Raw genomic sequence first — 17,102 nt, forward strand, 5'->3', positions numbered from 1 at the left:
TCAGGCCGAAGAGACGGAACGAAAATTAACTGCACAAATCGAATTGGTTAAAGCTCAATGTGAGGAATCTACTCAACGTGTTCGTGTAGAAATGAAGGAGTACGTGGCTATTAAGATAGATACAGTACGCGAACAGGTGGGAATGGTTCCGCAGTTAGTACAAAAGCAAGATGCCATGTCATGTGCAATTGCGCAACTCCCTGAATTGGCACGTACGCAGACGAACCTAAAGGAAAGTGTGGAACATCTGACCGAACGTCAAGACGTTATGGACCATCAGATTAATGTATTAACGGGTAAATTATCCGAAATCACATTAGAAAACAAAAGGCTAATGTGTGAAAACGTTGACCAAAATGTTAAAGCAGCATTCCAGAGTCTGTGCGGCAAACAGGAAGAGAATTTGTTTGCGAAAGGACTTGAGGAAGTGCGACAGCAGTTAGGTGCTGATTTCGAGCATTGGAAACAAACGATCGAAGAGTCGATACGCGTTTCACAAGGCTCAGAACAAATGAATACAGGCCAACAGCAGAAGTTGTCAGCGACTATAGACCCCGTTACTGCACATTCGCACACAATACCGACATGTGTAGGTAACTCGAATATCAAATTGCCACGAGCTAGTTGTTCGCGTGACGTTTTAGCGGATGGAGATTATGAAAGCCTTTGTCATGCCGAAGAAAAAATGATAAAGCATCGGCAATTTCAGATTTTTAACACTGAAAAAAGGGGGGTCCATCCGATTGTTTTTATTCGAAGTTTTAGAGGAGTGCTACCCAGAAATTGGTCGGAGTGGCAGAAGATCAGTTTCGTTACTGGGTATATACAAGGTTCGGGGGCGATCTGGGCCTCGGACATGACTTCTGTTTGCTCGACCTATGAAGATTTTGAAAAAGCGTTTTTAGCAAAATTTTGGTCAGAAGGGGTACAGGAACGCCTAAGGCAGGAGGTGCTCTACCCAGAGCCCTTCTCTTTTTCGAAAGGAAGCCTTAGGAAGTATTTCGAAAAATATATAAATAAAACAAGATATTGGGACAGACCTATGCCTTTGCCAGACATAATAAACATACTTAAGGCAAGATTACCAACTAGCATCCGAAATCAATTAATTTACGGCAACGATAAAGACCTGGAGTCGTTCCTAACGACGTTAGATCATATAGACATTATAGAAGAGAACAGCCAGAAAGCACGTAATAACAGATTCCAGTATAGGGAGATAGAACTTCCGGCAAATGGTAGGCAAGGGAACCCACAGAGATCGATAAATAGTGGAGAAACCCCTCAAAATCTCAACAATAATACCGGCAATAGTCTTGCGAGGGGCTATCCAAGGAATAACAGGAATGGGAAAAGATACAATCCCGTATGGGGAAACGAAAGGAATTTCAGACCCCAAGCATGGAACAATAACGGTAATAGAAAGTGGAACCAACCGGGGGGAATAAACTCAAATAACCAACATCAGTGGGGACGGACATCCACGAATCAACCGGTGATTACCGAAGTGACGGATGATGTCAACCACCAGGCGAATCAAAATCCAACAAACTAGTAAGGACCCACTCGTGCCCCGGAGGAGCGGTCAACAATAGGTTGAGGGGCAACAGGATATGTGTACCAATGCTAACGTACAATGAAGGACGATTACTGACAGATGAATTGACCGAAGACTTAGAACCCAAAGATGAAGATAAGGAACAGGTGGCAGTAGCCGAAGTGCAAGTCATTTTGGAGACTGTACCTATAAAGGCGGTTTTAGACACAGCTGCAACCACGAATGTTATTTCGGAGGCTCTATTCAACAAGATCAGAAATATAAGAAGAGTACCAATTTTTCCAGTTCAAAATTGTAGAATAATAGGCGCCGTTGGGGCTCGATCGGCGAATGTAAAAGTGCAGTCACTACTTAGTGTAGAAGTAGGAAATGTAGCAATATTAAGCACATTCCTTGTTGTGAAAAATTTGGAAATTTGGTGGTAGACTGCATTATCGGAGTCGACAGCCTACGTCAATACGGATGCAGAATAGATTTTAAAACAGGAAAAATTTGGTTAAATATAAATAAACAAGAAATTGTGTTGGACTTGTTGAAAAAAGAAAGCCTTACCAGAAAATATAATAGTGGGATCAGTGTGCAAGTAATCAGGACTGCACAGAATTCTAAACAGCACGCAAATAATGAGTTCCAAGTCAAAGGAGATTTCGGTCAATTAGTGTATGAGAAGTTAAATGAATCCGACTGCATCACTGAAGATCAGAAGAAGCAGCTCAAAGAATTATTATTAGTGTATGAAAACGTGTTTGATGAAAGGCCAGGAGTGATTAAAGGATACATATGCCATCTCTACGTTAAGCCGCACGAAACATATTGTCGAACTTTCTATCCTGTTCCCTGGAGGTTAAAGGCTCAAGTTCAAAAAGAAATAGATCGCATGTTGAAATGGGGTTTGATCGAACCCTCCACAACCCCTACTGCTCACTATTGTTGGTCGTGCCAAAAGCATACACGGGATCGAACAAAATAAAAGGGTTACTTCCTCACAATGACTTAAAAAGATATAATGAAGAATAGGAGATAGGGAGGAATGGTGTTCCGAGTGACAGAGATGAACGCTCGTAAAAAAAATATAACAATGAACTGTGTGTGTGTAGTGTTAAAAACCTTTAAAGTGAAGTAGTTAATCAATGACATAGAATATAGAAATAGTGACTAATTATTACTATTGAGTGTTGTAAAAAGGATAGTGGAGATAGGCTTCACCTGTGGTTTGAGTGAACATAGAACTTTAGCTTTGCTAATGTGATCAAGATGTATAAAGTATCTGACTGACCTGCGAGAAGAATGAAATGTTTCCCGCAAATGACGCTGAATAATCAAAAAAAAAAAAAAGGTTTAAAGTGAATATTCATATATAATCTCATGTGAACGCTTAGATGTATAAACGTGTGAAGGGATGTGTTGTGGTAGTGAATCGTGAGTGACGGTTAACGCCGCAAAGACAATTTCCCGCGCAAAACAGTTGACGTCGGCGCGAGAATTAAAATCGATAGAGACGACACAGATATGCTTTATAAGAGACTCGCACCAAACGCGAGAATAAACTGATTCATGTTGAACTTTAAAAGGAATAGGTGTGATAATTAGAAGTTAAGAGTTTTTAATTTATTAATGAATAATAAAAAAAAGTAATATTCATAGAATTAATAGTTGTTTAATGGTTTGTGTTTGTTTGGGAATTATGTTTGAAAAATCCATTTCCATAGATGAGCATGGATGAACGCAGTATGAATCAGAGAGTAAATGAAAGAAGCGAATCCGCATTCTTCAATGCTAATAATTTTTACATTTCAGCACTAAAGCGAAGAAATATATGTGTTTAGAATAAAAAGTTTTGAGGATAGCTAAATTATATGACTTCTTAAGGAAATATGGATGATGTCTGGGTATAAAATGAACTACACTTTCCATTATTCGATGATTTGAATCCAAAATCTATAGTAAGTTACATGAATCCTTTAAATTACGAAGAACAAATCAGTCATAGAAAATCTGTTAAAGCGTTTGGACTTCTAAGTACAAGTGGGGAGGCAAAGTCAAAAGGAGTATTCAAACGAGAGTAAATCGGATTATGCTTTTGGCAACATCATTAATTAAGAGTTGAATTCATTGAAATACGTCGTAACAAAAAGGATCCATGAAGCCATAAGGATTTTGCTTTCAAAAAGGAGAATCTTGGACGGTGCAACCTAATCAGTTCTCTTACAGGAAGAGTCTTCCTTTTGGTCAATGCTAATTCTTTTGGAATGAATGTTGCATGTGAATTCGAGTATCCCTGTTCCTTCTACTCTTCCCATTGTGGGCCGCGTAGAAGATCAACTACAAAAGGGGCCGCGTAGAAGACCGACTACAAATGTGGACGTCGGGGACATGCAAGACCCGGGGGAGTTTAGCACCGCAAGATATTGTACTAGGAGCAAGATTGTAAAACGCAAATTCACGTTATTTATTGTAAAAAGTTTTTTTTTGCTAGAGGCACAAACTACTCTTTTCCAAATCGTGATACAAATTGATCCCTATCTTTTCTTTAGAGATAAATTTCAAAATTAATTTTGTTCTTCTATAGGCTTTCCTATCTTCTATGTACCGTAGGCTGGGGGTCTAATCTTAAGAGGTTTTCCAAGGTTTCCCTGCTTAAGAAAGTTCCCGAATGGGTAGACCCTGACAACAGTTCATGAAAGATCATCTTCCTTGGTTGTGCACAGCAAACATAACACCGAGATGCACGTAAAAGCAATACAGTCGCGGTACCTGTCTCTTCATTTCTTCTGTTTTCCACATTTCTTTTCTTCGTCTGTCTCAAACAGAATATTCTTTTTCAGTCGGAGGACTGACAATCATCACTTCCGGGTTATCCACGCTAATAGATAGCTCGCGAAGTGTGTTCGGTGAATCAAAAATTGAGCTCACAAACTTCGCTCGCTGCGAGGGGCATTGTAATATCCCCACGGAAAATTACCCTCTACCACGCACTAATTAATAGTGATCCATCAAATCATCCACATTTATTTACGTTTGAAAAGTATTGGATCAGATTTTCTAGTAAGATATGCGCCGACAGCTCGTCGACGCCAAGGTAATTTTCTAGTACGTTTATTCTCTGGAACAACAGAGGTACAGATATGTATGCTCCATGGTTATTATAGTACAGAGAGAGAGAGAGAAGGGAACTGTTTTCGGAAATATCGGTGGGAGGATTTTTGGATTGCTAAAGAAGTTTAGGTACTCTTCTTCGCACAAAAGCGAACAAGGGAAATTTGTGCCGCTAGCGGGATAGATAAAGAAATGAGAAACCTGTAAAAAAGTAACTTTCCTGAGACTTAAAATACACGGAAACGGAACATGTAATTAACAAGGAGTTCAATATACATCTTTCATCAGAAATAAGGTTTGCGACCATTTTATTACAGAGTGAATGAAGAATGAGTTCTCTGTATGAATCATTGATGATTGTCTAGGCCTGTAATTAATTGGGAAGTTTCGGCTGTGACGAAGAGAACCTGCAATCTATGAGTTTTATAAATCGTCCAAAAAGGCTTCGTCCACATCTGAAATATTAGATCTGTCGTAAACTGAACGAATTGTTCAAACGATCGATTTTCCCAACTGAATGCAGCGCTTAATAATAATACCAAATGTAAAGATTTTTTCTAGCAAGACCGCCGCTGAGTATTAAGACGAAGGGCTCTACCGGAGATTCGACCAGGCTGATCTCAAGTAATTTATATTTGAATTGTACACAGATAAATTAGAGAGAGACAGAGAGAGAGTGAATGTAATTCTAGAAATTACTTAGAATCCTCCAGTAGTATAATTGTTTGTCTGTCCTTTTACGGATCAGCCAATCATAATACACGAAGCCCTGACTTTACTGTACTGATTCAGGTGTGAGAGTGAAGGAGCGATAAAGACGACAGACACACTTCTGTACAGACAAACATTACACCAAGTTAGCGGCAAGCTGCATTCACACTCAAAGACTTTCATCAGAAACAAAACCACAAAACAAAGTAGTAATCAAAGAGAATTCATTAGAATGTGATTCATGCAAAACCTTAAAACCCTTTTTCATTGCAATTCATTGGTACTAGGCCAATAATATGTGTATAAAATAGTAATAATTACTTTTTTGTAGCCTACAGCTTCTGAGTATCGAGGAAGACATTGCACCTACTGGTCGTAATCGATTTCGTCCAAATTTTTAGTTCATGCAGGGCATGCCCAGAAATAAACGTGACGCAGGTGGGTGCTCCAGATGGTCAAGCATTTAGCAAACAAAAGCAGTTCCGGTGCGAGTCGGGTGAGCCATGAGTCACTATTATTATTATCGTATGCATCAATTACAGTGATACACATTTAGCAAAACAAAGAAATATATATAAAAATTAACATGTGAAATTATATACAACACACAAGTTTTAAAACGGCTCAGACTGAACTTGGATGTTGAAGGACTATGTCATGCGGAGTGCCTTGTGGGATGCTTGATGGAGCTTCTCAATGACAACATAGAGGCGTCTGATTGGACAGTCATTCACAATGTGGCTCATTGTTTGGGTGTCACCACATTCATACACACTGTCACTGAAAAGCCCCACTTGTGCGTGTTGTATTTGCACCTATCCTCTTCAGTCCGATATCTGTTTAACTGCGCCCACTCCTCCCTTGGTTGGTGGAAACTTGGAAATGGAACTATTGGATTGTCTACAAATTCGTGGTTTCGGGTTCTTGTAGCTTGCCACTCACGATTCCACTCTGCGTGCTGGTCGAATCCTGTGGATATCATTCGGACTCTCATTTCATATGCTGGTGTTCTTGATTTGAGGCGTTTCCTGGGCAGTGATAGCAAATCGTCATGAAGAGGGATCGAATTGTTTTCAGAAACTTGCTGACAGAGGCTGTAAAGAGCAGCCTTTCGACGGAGTTCTGGTGGACAGATGTTTGAAAGCACTGGTAGCCAGCAAGTAGGTGTAGACCGGACTGTACCACTAATTACTTTCATAATTGAGTTCAGTTGAACGTCTGCTTTCAGTACGTTGGCACTTCGGAGCCAAACTGGTGCACAGTATTCTGCTGCAGAGTATATCAGTGCAAGGAATGCTCCTCGGAGGACTGATGTGGTTGACCGAGCGAGATGGCGCAGTGGTTAGCACACTGGACTCGCATTCGGGAGGACGACGGTTCAATCCCGTCTCCGGCCATCCTGATTTAGGTTTTCCGTGATTTCCCTAAATTGTTTCAGGCAAATGCCGGGATAGTTCCTTTGAAAGGGCACGGCCGATTTCCTTCCCAATCCTTCCCTAACCCGAGCTTGCGCTCTGTCTCTAATGACCTCGTTGTCGACGGGACGTTAAACAGTAACCTCCACCACTGATGTGGTTGCTCCCCATGTACTGCCTGCCAGCTTTCTCACAAGGTTCACTAGTGTTTGTATCTTCTTGGCCAAGTTGGAAAGGTGTTTTTTGTATGTTAAAGTTCTGTCCAGAGCGACTCCCAGGTATTTTGGGCTTTCGTTATATCTGACTGCGCCAAGTGGGCCGAACTGTGGACTGATCTTTGCTGACGAAAGGTGATTACAGAGGTGGAACAAGCTTACCTCGGTTTCAGAAACATTTGGTCTCAGTCGCCATGTCTTCACATTCAGAAAGGTCTTCACTCTGATATGAAATTGCCAGGTCATCTGCATATTGAAATTTTCCGCAGGTCAAATTCGGCAGGTGAGATGTGTAGAGCGTCTGGAGCAGCGGAAAGGGTATAGAACGGTAATACGAGAGTCTTGGGTTGGATTCCGTATGCAGAAACTTTTTGATCTTTTCTATTTTCAATTCATACGATACTTGCACAGAAAACAAGGGAAATAATGCTCAGTATATTGTATTTATTAATATATTCACAAAAGGCGTGGAAAGAAGAGGCAAAAGAAAAACTAGCATTGAAAATAATTCCCAAGAACGGATTGTACCACAGGCTGGATCAAATAAAAATAGCACGGAGAACACAGTTCCAGGGTACAAAGGAACATAGTAGAGGAAAGGAAATACAGTACTAACCTGACTGTAAAATATATGAAAGTGACCACCACTCGTTTCTTGGCACTTTTGGGCCCTTGTCAGCAGGTCTATGAAGGCGGACCATAGATGGACTGATGGAAATGCTGCAGTGTCCTCCAAAATGGTCTGCTGCAGTTCTTGAAGACTACGCCTGTGGTTGCGTCACACGTTACTAGAGAGATTCCAACAAAACTTAGTCGCTCACTAACAGATCAGGTCACCTGCGCGGCCACCCAGGGCCGCGGCACGACCGACCTCTGCTAACAACTCGGTCAGGCGTGAAGCTTGTGTAAATGTGCTCCAAGACTCGACCGGCTGTATGGGCAATTGCTCCGTCCTGTTGGAAGTAGCTTTGTATCTCCGTCAATGCTGCCTCAAATGGTTTCAAAATGTTGGAACTCGTCCGGGTCATTTTTATTTGCCCAACTCTCTCTTAGCGTCACGAAAACTCGGCAAATAACTTTTCTAGAGGGGACTATAATTAAAGCCTACAGGACATGCGTTAGTCGTATTTTGACAGTCAACAGTCCTCCACAGCTGCATGCGAACAATAAGTTCCTCTGTTACGCGTAAATCGTCAACAGTAAATAATAGAAGAATCTAATTTTATACACCAAGTTCTCGCCCTACAACCGCTTCATAGCAATTTATTTTTTTTTTTTATTTTGAGCTTTTCCTCATTACAGAGGCTTATCTCCAACATAATAATTTACCTGGAAATGACAATACAAACAATAATCGTTCTTAAACTATACTCTCAAAATATTTCTCCAGGTGTTTCGATCTTGCGTGTCCTCTTCCTCTGCGCCCATTCTCCTCATTGTGTGCTGTACATTTTGGAGCCAGGTGGTCACAGGTCGTCCTCTTCTTCTTCTCCCCTCCGGTTCCCACTCCAGTATCAATTTTGGTATTCTGGCTTCCTCCATTCGTCGTACATGCCCGTACCACTGTAATTTCTTCCTATCCATTACGTCATATATTCTTTCTTTTATTTCCATTCTCCTTATTACTTCGGTGTTCCTTATCTTTTCTTTCCTGGAGATTCTTGCCGATCTTCTCCAAAAGTCCATCTCTAGAGCTTGTAATTTTTTAATGTGCTTCATGTTAATTGTCCAGGTCTCCGTTCCATACAGAACCACACTCTCTAATATGGATTTGTATATTAATTTTTTAGTTCTGCTCATTACATTCCTGCTCCATAAGACTGAGTTAAGCATCCCAATGACCCTCCGTCCGCTACTAATTCTTTTATTGATTTCTGAGTCTGATTTTCCCTCGATTTCTAAAATGGATCCCAAATAACAGAAAGTGTTTATCTTTTTGATTTTCTTTCCTTCAATGTAAAGCTCATCTGAATCATTAGTCAAGTATTCTGTTTTTTGGTAATTAATCTTCAAACCCCAAGTTTTGTATGCTACTGCTAGTTGATTGCACATATAGTTAGCATCCTCCCCATCTTGTGCTACGACTACTTGATCATCAGCAAATAATAAATGATGTAGGTAAACTCCATCTCTTATTTCTAATCCCATACTATTACATTTACGAGACCATGTTCTAAGGCTAATATCTATATAGATTTTAAATAATGATGGTGACATGGGACAGCCCTGTAAAAGGCCTTTGCTTGTTCTAAATTTCTGTGAAAGTTTATTACCAACTTTCACTTGGCAAATGTTATCTTTATACATCTGTCGTATTATTTTAATCAAGGAAGGGTTTATGTTTGCCATATGTAGTGCTCTCCAAAGTAATTTTCTTGGAACAGTATCATACGCTTTTTCTAGATCTATGAAAATTAATCCTATACTTCTTGATTTTTCCCTATGTTTTTCCAAAATCTGTCGTAATGTGAAAATATGGTCTACACATGATCTCCCAGCCGTGAATCCACATTGTTCTTCTTGGGTTCTAAAATTTTTTTCCAGTTTGTTTTTAATTACTTTCGCAAAAATTCTCATTAATGAGTTTGTAACACAAATTCCTCGATAGTTTGAACAAATTTATTTGCAGTTCCAAATTTGTTTTTGTCTGTCTCTTTTCGACGCATTTTATGAAAATATTAATGAAACAATACACTGAACATTATTTCGGTTCCTTCCAATACAAGTATCAGAAAAATAGAAAATAAACCAAATTAAATAAAAAAAAGTTTCCAAGTACAGACACGAGCGCACATCCCGTGATCGTCCACTGCTCCAATCGCTGCCTCAAAATTACGTTAACATAATTGGCTCATCTCTAACCCGATCTGAGCCATAAAAGCTTTTTTTCTAAACTTTTTCCCTTCTGAAGTTCGCATTTTAGTCACTTTCGTTTTTTGCCAAGCCATACGTACGCTAGAAAACTGAACGAAATAGGTGATGATAAGTACACGTGGCCACCTCGTAAGACTCTTCCTGTACGCAAAAAGATACTTTCTTTTTAAGATTTTTCGACGCCGCTGACGAGTATGATGTTTTTTCATCAGTAAAATATTTAAAACTAATCTCCTATTTCTCTGCATGAAGGATATAAAAGGCATTTGTAAGAGAACTGATGAGATAAAAAAAGGAAGGAAGAAAAGAATATTTCTGTAATAGGTAACAGGCATGATAATCTCAACATTGCCTCAATGATGCCGAATTTATGCCCTACAGTACTGTAAATATTGCAAAATCTGTGTAATAGATTGAATGTCATAAAATATCTGTCAAACAATTTCACTGTAGAATAGTGCTTCATCTGAAAAAAAAAAAATGCTCAGAATACGACAAAATACAATGGTTTCGGAGATTCTCTGCATCTAGTATTAACAAAGAACTACCTATCCCGATAATTATAAACACGTGTCTGTACAGTTTCACAAAGTAAATGCTGCGTGTTACGAAATTGTATTTTACGTTAATTTCTCTAATTCACAATTGTGTTTATAGCATTGAATGGAATTAACAACAGCTGCACTGTACAGACTCTGAAGGGTATTCATGTGAAATAGTAACTGGTTACAAAAATAGCACGATTAATTCTCGCGTAAGCTAATGCGGTTGTTCGATGTGTTGCTTTAGTATAATATAGGTGCTGGTTCTGAGGATTAACCGGGTAAACTATTGGCCATTCATTACGACCATGACTATTGTGAACAAAAGAGTATTCTCCAAAATAGATCGCTTACTCCATTGACATACTGAAAAATTTAACTGAATTTATATTTTTCCGAATGCGAGAGTGCTGCAATTAGCGAGACAAGAGGAAGCTGTCAACGCAAATGCAGTAATGTTAACAATTGGAAATCCATTGTGATAAAACGATAATAACGGCTATGAAACAATAATACCGCCTGTGTATAATGATATAGTGCTGAGAGTCCCCTAGTTCGATAAGCAACAGCCTGTTACAAGAGGTAATAGAAATACACTTAGCACTAGACACATATTGAACCAGAGAGGAAATAACTATTTATTTACAGGAGCACAGAATTTTATGGCATTCTCGTTTCTTGGTATTACCATGAATGGTTGTAAGATGCTGCACTTGTATCCTGAACCCTACCTCTGTGTTCAGGTGACAATGTACCACTGGGACCTACCGCAGGCTTTGCAGTACATCGGTGGCTGGCCAAACCCGCTGATTGCAGACTATTTCGTCGAATATGCCAGGATACTTTTCGAGAATTTTGGTGACAGGGTGAGTATTAGTTCTACAAATTCACACTGTATTACCATTACAGAGCTTAAGAATGAAGAGAGGTTTACTGCATTACGGTCTGCATGTATCAAGTACTTCCTAGTCTGTTGACTACTATAAATACACTCCTGGAAATTGAAATAAGAACACCGTGAATTCATTGTCCCAGGAAGGGGAAACTTTATTGACACATTCCTGGGGTCAGATACATCACATGATCACACTGACAGAACCACAGGCACATAGACACAGGCAACAGAGCATGCACAATGTCGGCACTAGTACAGTGTATATCTACCTTTCGCAGCAATGCAGGCTGCTATTCTCCCATGGAGACGATCGTAGAGATGCTGGATGTAGTCCTGTGGAACGGCTTGCCATGCCATTTCCACCTGGCGCCTCAGTTGGACCAGCGTTCGTGCTGGACGTGCAGACCGCGTGAGACGACGCTTCATCCAGTCCCAAACATGCTCAATGGGGGACAGATCCGGAGATCTTGCTGGCCAGGGTAGTTGACTTACACCTTCTAGACCACGTTGGGTGGCACGGGATACATGCGGACGTGCATTGTCCTGTTGGAACAGCAAGTTCCCTTGCCGGTCTAGGAATGGTAGAACGATGGGTTCGATGACGGTTTGGATGTACCGTGCACTATTCAGTGTCCCCTCGACGATCACCAGTGGTGTACGGCCAGTGTAGGAGATCGCTCCCCACACCATGATGCCGGGTGTTGGCCCTGTGTGCCTCGGTCGTATGCAGTCCTGATTGTGGCGCTCACCTGCACGGCGCCAAACACGCATACGACCATCATTGGCACCAAGGCAGAAGCGACTCTCATCGCTGAAGACGACACGTCTCCATTCGTCCCTCCATTCACGCCTGTCGCGACACCACTGGAGGCGGGCTGCACGATGTTGGGGCGTGAGCGGAAGACGGCCTAACGGTGTGCGGGACCGTAGCCCAGCTTCATGGAGACGGTTGCGAATGGTCCTCGCCGATACTCCAGGAGCAACAGTGTCCCTAATTTGCTGGGAAGTGGCGGTGCGGTCCCCTACGGCACTGCGTAGGATCCTACGGTCTTGGCGTGCATCCGTGCGTCGCTGCGGTCCGGTCCCAGGTCGACGGGCACGTGCAACTTCCGCCGACCACTGGCGACAACATCGATGTACTGTGGAGACCTCACGCCCCACGTGTTGAGCAATTCGGCGGTACGTCCACCCGGCCTCCCACATGCCCACTATACGCCCTCGCTCAAAGTCCGTCAACTGCACATACGGTTCACGTCCACGCTGTCGCGGCATGCTACCAGTGTTAAAGACTGCGATGGAGCTCCGTATGCCACGGCAAACTGGCTGACACTGACGGCGGCGGTGCACAAATGCTGCGCAGCTAGCGCCATTCGACGGCCAACACCGCGGTTCCTGGTGTGTCCGCTGTGCCGTGCGTGTGATCATTGCTTGTACAGCCCTCTCGCAGTGTCCGGAGCAAGTATGGTGGGTCCCACACAACGGTGTCAATGTGTTCTTTTTTCCATTTCCAGGAGTGTAGAAAATGAAACACATAAGAGGCTACAAAGATAACTATCCTATAATCTACACATATTTGATCTTTGTATCTCTGTTATTACGAATCACTCTTGAATCACTATTGTCCTCGAAAGAGAAAAATTTCCGCACGTGGCCTTCACAGCCTGATTCCTTCTTGCTTGTAAAATAATTTTGGATTTTGATATATTCAGTACAAAATGGACGTTAAACACCGACTTAATGCAACACTGCAATCACTCCTACAATAAGTACCGTCATGCAATGTGGTTCAATACACATAAATTACGTATACCTAGGAGATTTTAATGCTGGAGGAAAAGCCACGTGTGTGAAAAGAGAGATGCGTAGAATGAGTTTTATTTACATTAAAGAAGTTGCTAGAAAGCAAGAAGGAGCGACGAGCGTCATAAAACAAAGCGAATCTCTCAATAAGGGGTGAAATGCGCGGTAAAATAGAGTGAATATTTCTTAAAAGTAAAATAAGAGAAAGGACTGTGTTCTTATTTCTCTAATAGTTTTAAGTAATTGCACGTGTTTTTGACACATTTTATGAAACTGCAGTATAGCGATTTATAAGATATATGCCTCTGAACTGAAACTAAAATTAGCAAATACATGTATGATTGTTTCTGTATCGAACGCCCTAACTTAAGGAATCAATAACATAAGTGGTCAACGCTGCTGTATTGTACTGAATTAAGTTACTTATTGCGCATGTAATTGGAAATTATCGCTGTGTTTTTTTTTTTTTTTTCATTTTATGGTGAACATAAGAACAGGAAGAAGTTTGGTTAAGGGCGTTTCTGTATGTCTAGAACACAGGTAAATCATGCTGTGACGTCAGAGTGATCAGACCTTCCTTCGTTCTCTAAAGCAAACGCTATTAACTCTCAATGTAAATGAAAACTAGATTCAGTATTGATGTGTCGGCAGCGGGGCCAACACCTTGTAGATCGAAGTGGCTTAATGCACGCTAAACTAACGCAGACGGGCGTGAAGTACTGGAACAGGATAAGTAATTAAGGCTTTGAAGAAAAGTACGTAGCTGGAATAATATACTTAACTTTAATCTGGTGTTGTGGTACATCACACAAAGGAGACTTTAATTACAATCACTGTAAGTCTAATGGCGCCTTGCTAGGTCGTAGCTATGGACTAAGCTGAAGGCTATTCTATCTGTCTCTCGGCAAATGAGAGGAAGGCTTCGTATGTCTAGTCGCAAGCAATGTCGTCCGTACAACTGGGGCGAGGTCTCGTCAGTGTCTTGTGACCTGCCATGTGGTGGCGCTAGGTTTGCGATCACCCAGTGGCGACACGCGGGTCCGACATGTACTACAGGACCGCGGCCGATTTAAGTTACCACCTAGCAAGTGTGGTGTCTAGCGGTGACACCACAAGTATGTAGGCAGTAACAAAGACGAATTTTTACAGAACGGGGTGCATGATCTGAGACTGTGGTATAAGGTGATCAATTTATATTCTAAAAGCCGAAAGCAGTTCCGTGTAAGGAGAAGACATCAAATGAAAAGAACAGTACAACACTACTAACACCATGTGATTGCTTAGGACTGCAACCGTGATCAGGGGCCACTTTACAGTTGCTGAAGACAACAATACTATCGAGAATGTACGAGTTCTTACTGCGGAGATCGTTTTATCAATCAGTAATTGGTATGGAACACGATTCAAAGACCATTACTCGCATACAACTGCATTTAACTATTTCGGGTCTTCTTTCTGTCGGCTCAGCTTAAAAAAAGCGTGGTAATATAGTTGACAGAAAGGTACCAACAGTGATAAGGTTGGTGGTATCGGTCGTGACTCCGACGTAGCATTTCAAAAACTAAGAGCAACGGACTGGTAACAGCAATTATGTTTTCACATTGTAATGCCTCACGTGTTTCTTTAGCAATATTTTGTGCTCTCTCATATCCATGGGGTTAGAATCATATCTAAATGTGAGATTAGCAGCCAGAGAAAATCCGGTCTTCTAAATTTATGAGAGCTTTATCTTTGAAAACACTCCAGAATTTAATGATAACTGTGGAAGATCATACTCCTTGAGAAAAGCGCAGAAGACAGATAAAATCAGGAGAGACTTGTCCAAGTGGAGCACGATTCGTCATGGGTTCGTTTAATAAGTAGGAAAGCCTTAGGCACATTTTCGTCCAACTACTTTTCAGAGGCTCCGAGCGAGAAAGTGGGTTACCGTATGAGGTTAACTATATTTTTCTAGAGGAGTGGATGGGAAGACGAAAGGTGAGTTTCTGAATAGTCTACTGTCGCAAGTGACTGTCTGCCCAACATCTAATGAATGTTCAACAGAAGCATAGAGAGTAAGGCCAAAGCATTGCCACTGAAAGAACTAAATACTTAGGCCACATCTTTCAATCGCCGTTGCTATCGCAAAACGTATTACATTTTTCAGATCATCGTCAGCATCATCTGCACAATTCAAAAAACCCTTTGATCACATAACTTTTCCTTCATTTTATGGCCGGTAATCATCATTAGAATTGTATAGAGAATGAGGAAAGGATATGCAGGCTAGTAGAAGAAATTATAGTAGCTAATATAGTTACTAGAACGATTAGCCTCGGACTTACTCCTACGACTGTGAAAGTAGTAAAATATTACCTATGTAATGAAACATACTGGCAAAAGTGTTATGACACCTACGTTACAAAAATTAAAAGAACCCTCATCGCTAATAAAGGATGCACTACTTTCTGAATATGTAACAATTACTACATTAGGTAAGATTTTTTCAGGAAATGGCATTCCTGAGGTAGCCTACTGAAAACTTCATTCTGACTTATGGAAAACAACAGCTCTTTAGTTCCACCTCGAAACAATGAGAGGAAGACACATAAAAATACGGACACAAGTATCCCCGAGCCTATGCCTCAAGTGAAAGTTCGTAAGAATAGCAACCCCATTTCACCTGAAAGGAATATTTGCTTTGATCTATAGTCGCACTTCAATTTGGTCTTCTGGCAGCCGATTTCGGTACTACGTACCTTTATCAGGCCATGCCCCAGCGTGCAATCGTTAACATCACTTGCCCAAGAAGGTGTGTTACATATGTAGGGCATTTTTATGATACTCCCACTTAGGGAAGTGAGACTGTCGACTGCGCCCGAGGTATGGTCTGATGATTTTACATAGTACCGAAACCGTTTTCCAGTAGCCAAATAAGAGAGCGACTGTAGAGTAGAGCACGTATTTTTTCTGGTTGAGTTGGTCGTTGTTCCAATCTACAGTGTGTCAGAAATATGTAGCATGCTATTCATTGGACTTACTGTCACCTAAAAGACATGCACTTGATGCGAACTCTATAAGATACTAAATGGAAAATTAAAAGCAGCGTACTAGTTTCATATTTCGGAGTTAGGAATATCCATAAACTGACTAAATGCATTAATAACAATACTGCTCTTGATGGTGCAGCGTTAGCGTCACTTAATAACACTGAACTTTGTACTAAGTCCCTATTATAAAGCGTAATTTACTGGCTCACAAGAAAATTAGTAAAGTGAAAACCATTGCATTTGTTGTTTTCCAGAAATTCTTCGGATTTATTCACAAAATAAATTTCAGATGAGAATGTTTTGCAATGGGCAATACCATAGCTCAAAAACTGGTAGATATTTTTGTTCGTGAAACAGAAATAATTATTTTTAGTAAAATAAAATACTTGAAAGATCAGACGAATTACTACAAAATCTATATCGCTAATATCTTAGTAATGCTAAAAAGCAATGTAAACGGCACTGTTGCCTTTGCACAACGACTCTGTATCAGTGCACCCCAAAAGTAATTTTTCTACCGAAATGTCCGCCCCGATAGGTGAGTGGTCAGCGTGACGGATTGCCGTTTTACGGGCCCCGGTTCAATTCCCGGCTGGGTCGGGGATTTTCTACGCCCATGGATTGGGTGTTGTGCTGTCTTCATCATCATTTCATCCCCAACGGAGCGCAGATCGCTAAGTCAGCCGGACCTCCCCCGCAAAGGGCCTCGCGACCAATGACGCCAAACGCTCATTTCCATTTCCACTACCGAAATGGAGAAAAATTATTCTATTAACGTATCTCCATTTGACAACCCTTAAAACTGAAAACAAACGTGTAGTCGGCATTTATAATGAACTTAGGTACACCAATAATATTATTTATGCCAAATACTTTCAACTAATGCGGCGCAAAAGAGCTCTCTTCACGCCCACGATTTGCCAGAGAATACGCTCGCTACTAGGCAACCAGTAACTACATAAAGCAT

General features: G+C 41.0%; 1 protein-coding gene across 1 annotated transcript in view; it reads left to right on the forward strand.

Moving 5' to 3' along the window:
- The window catches only part of LOC126198747 (myrosinase 1-like), a 118,447-nt gene that overhangs the window by 38,203 nt on the left and 63,142 nt on the right, over positions 1 to 17,102 (forward strand). Inside the window, exon 4 of the mRNA XM_049935296.1 lies at positions 11,155 to 11,277. Coding sequence (XP_049791253.1) covers positions 11,155 to 11,277 — 123 coding nt within the window. The remainder of the gene's footprint in view (positions 1 to 11,154; positions 11,278 to 17,102) is intronic.

The sequence above is a fragment of the Schistocerca nitens genome, chromosome 8, assembly GCF_023898315.1.
Source record: "Schistocerca nitens isolate TAMUIC-IGC-003100 chromosome 8, iqSchNite1.1, whole genome shotgun sequence".
Classification (NCBI taxonomy): domain Eukaryota; kingdom Metazoa; phylum Arthropoda; class Insecta; order Orthoptera; family Acrididae; genus Schistocerca; species Schistocerca nitens.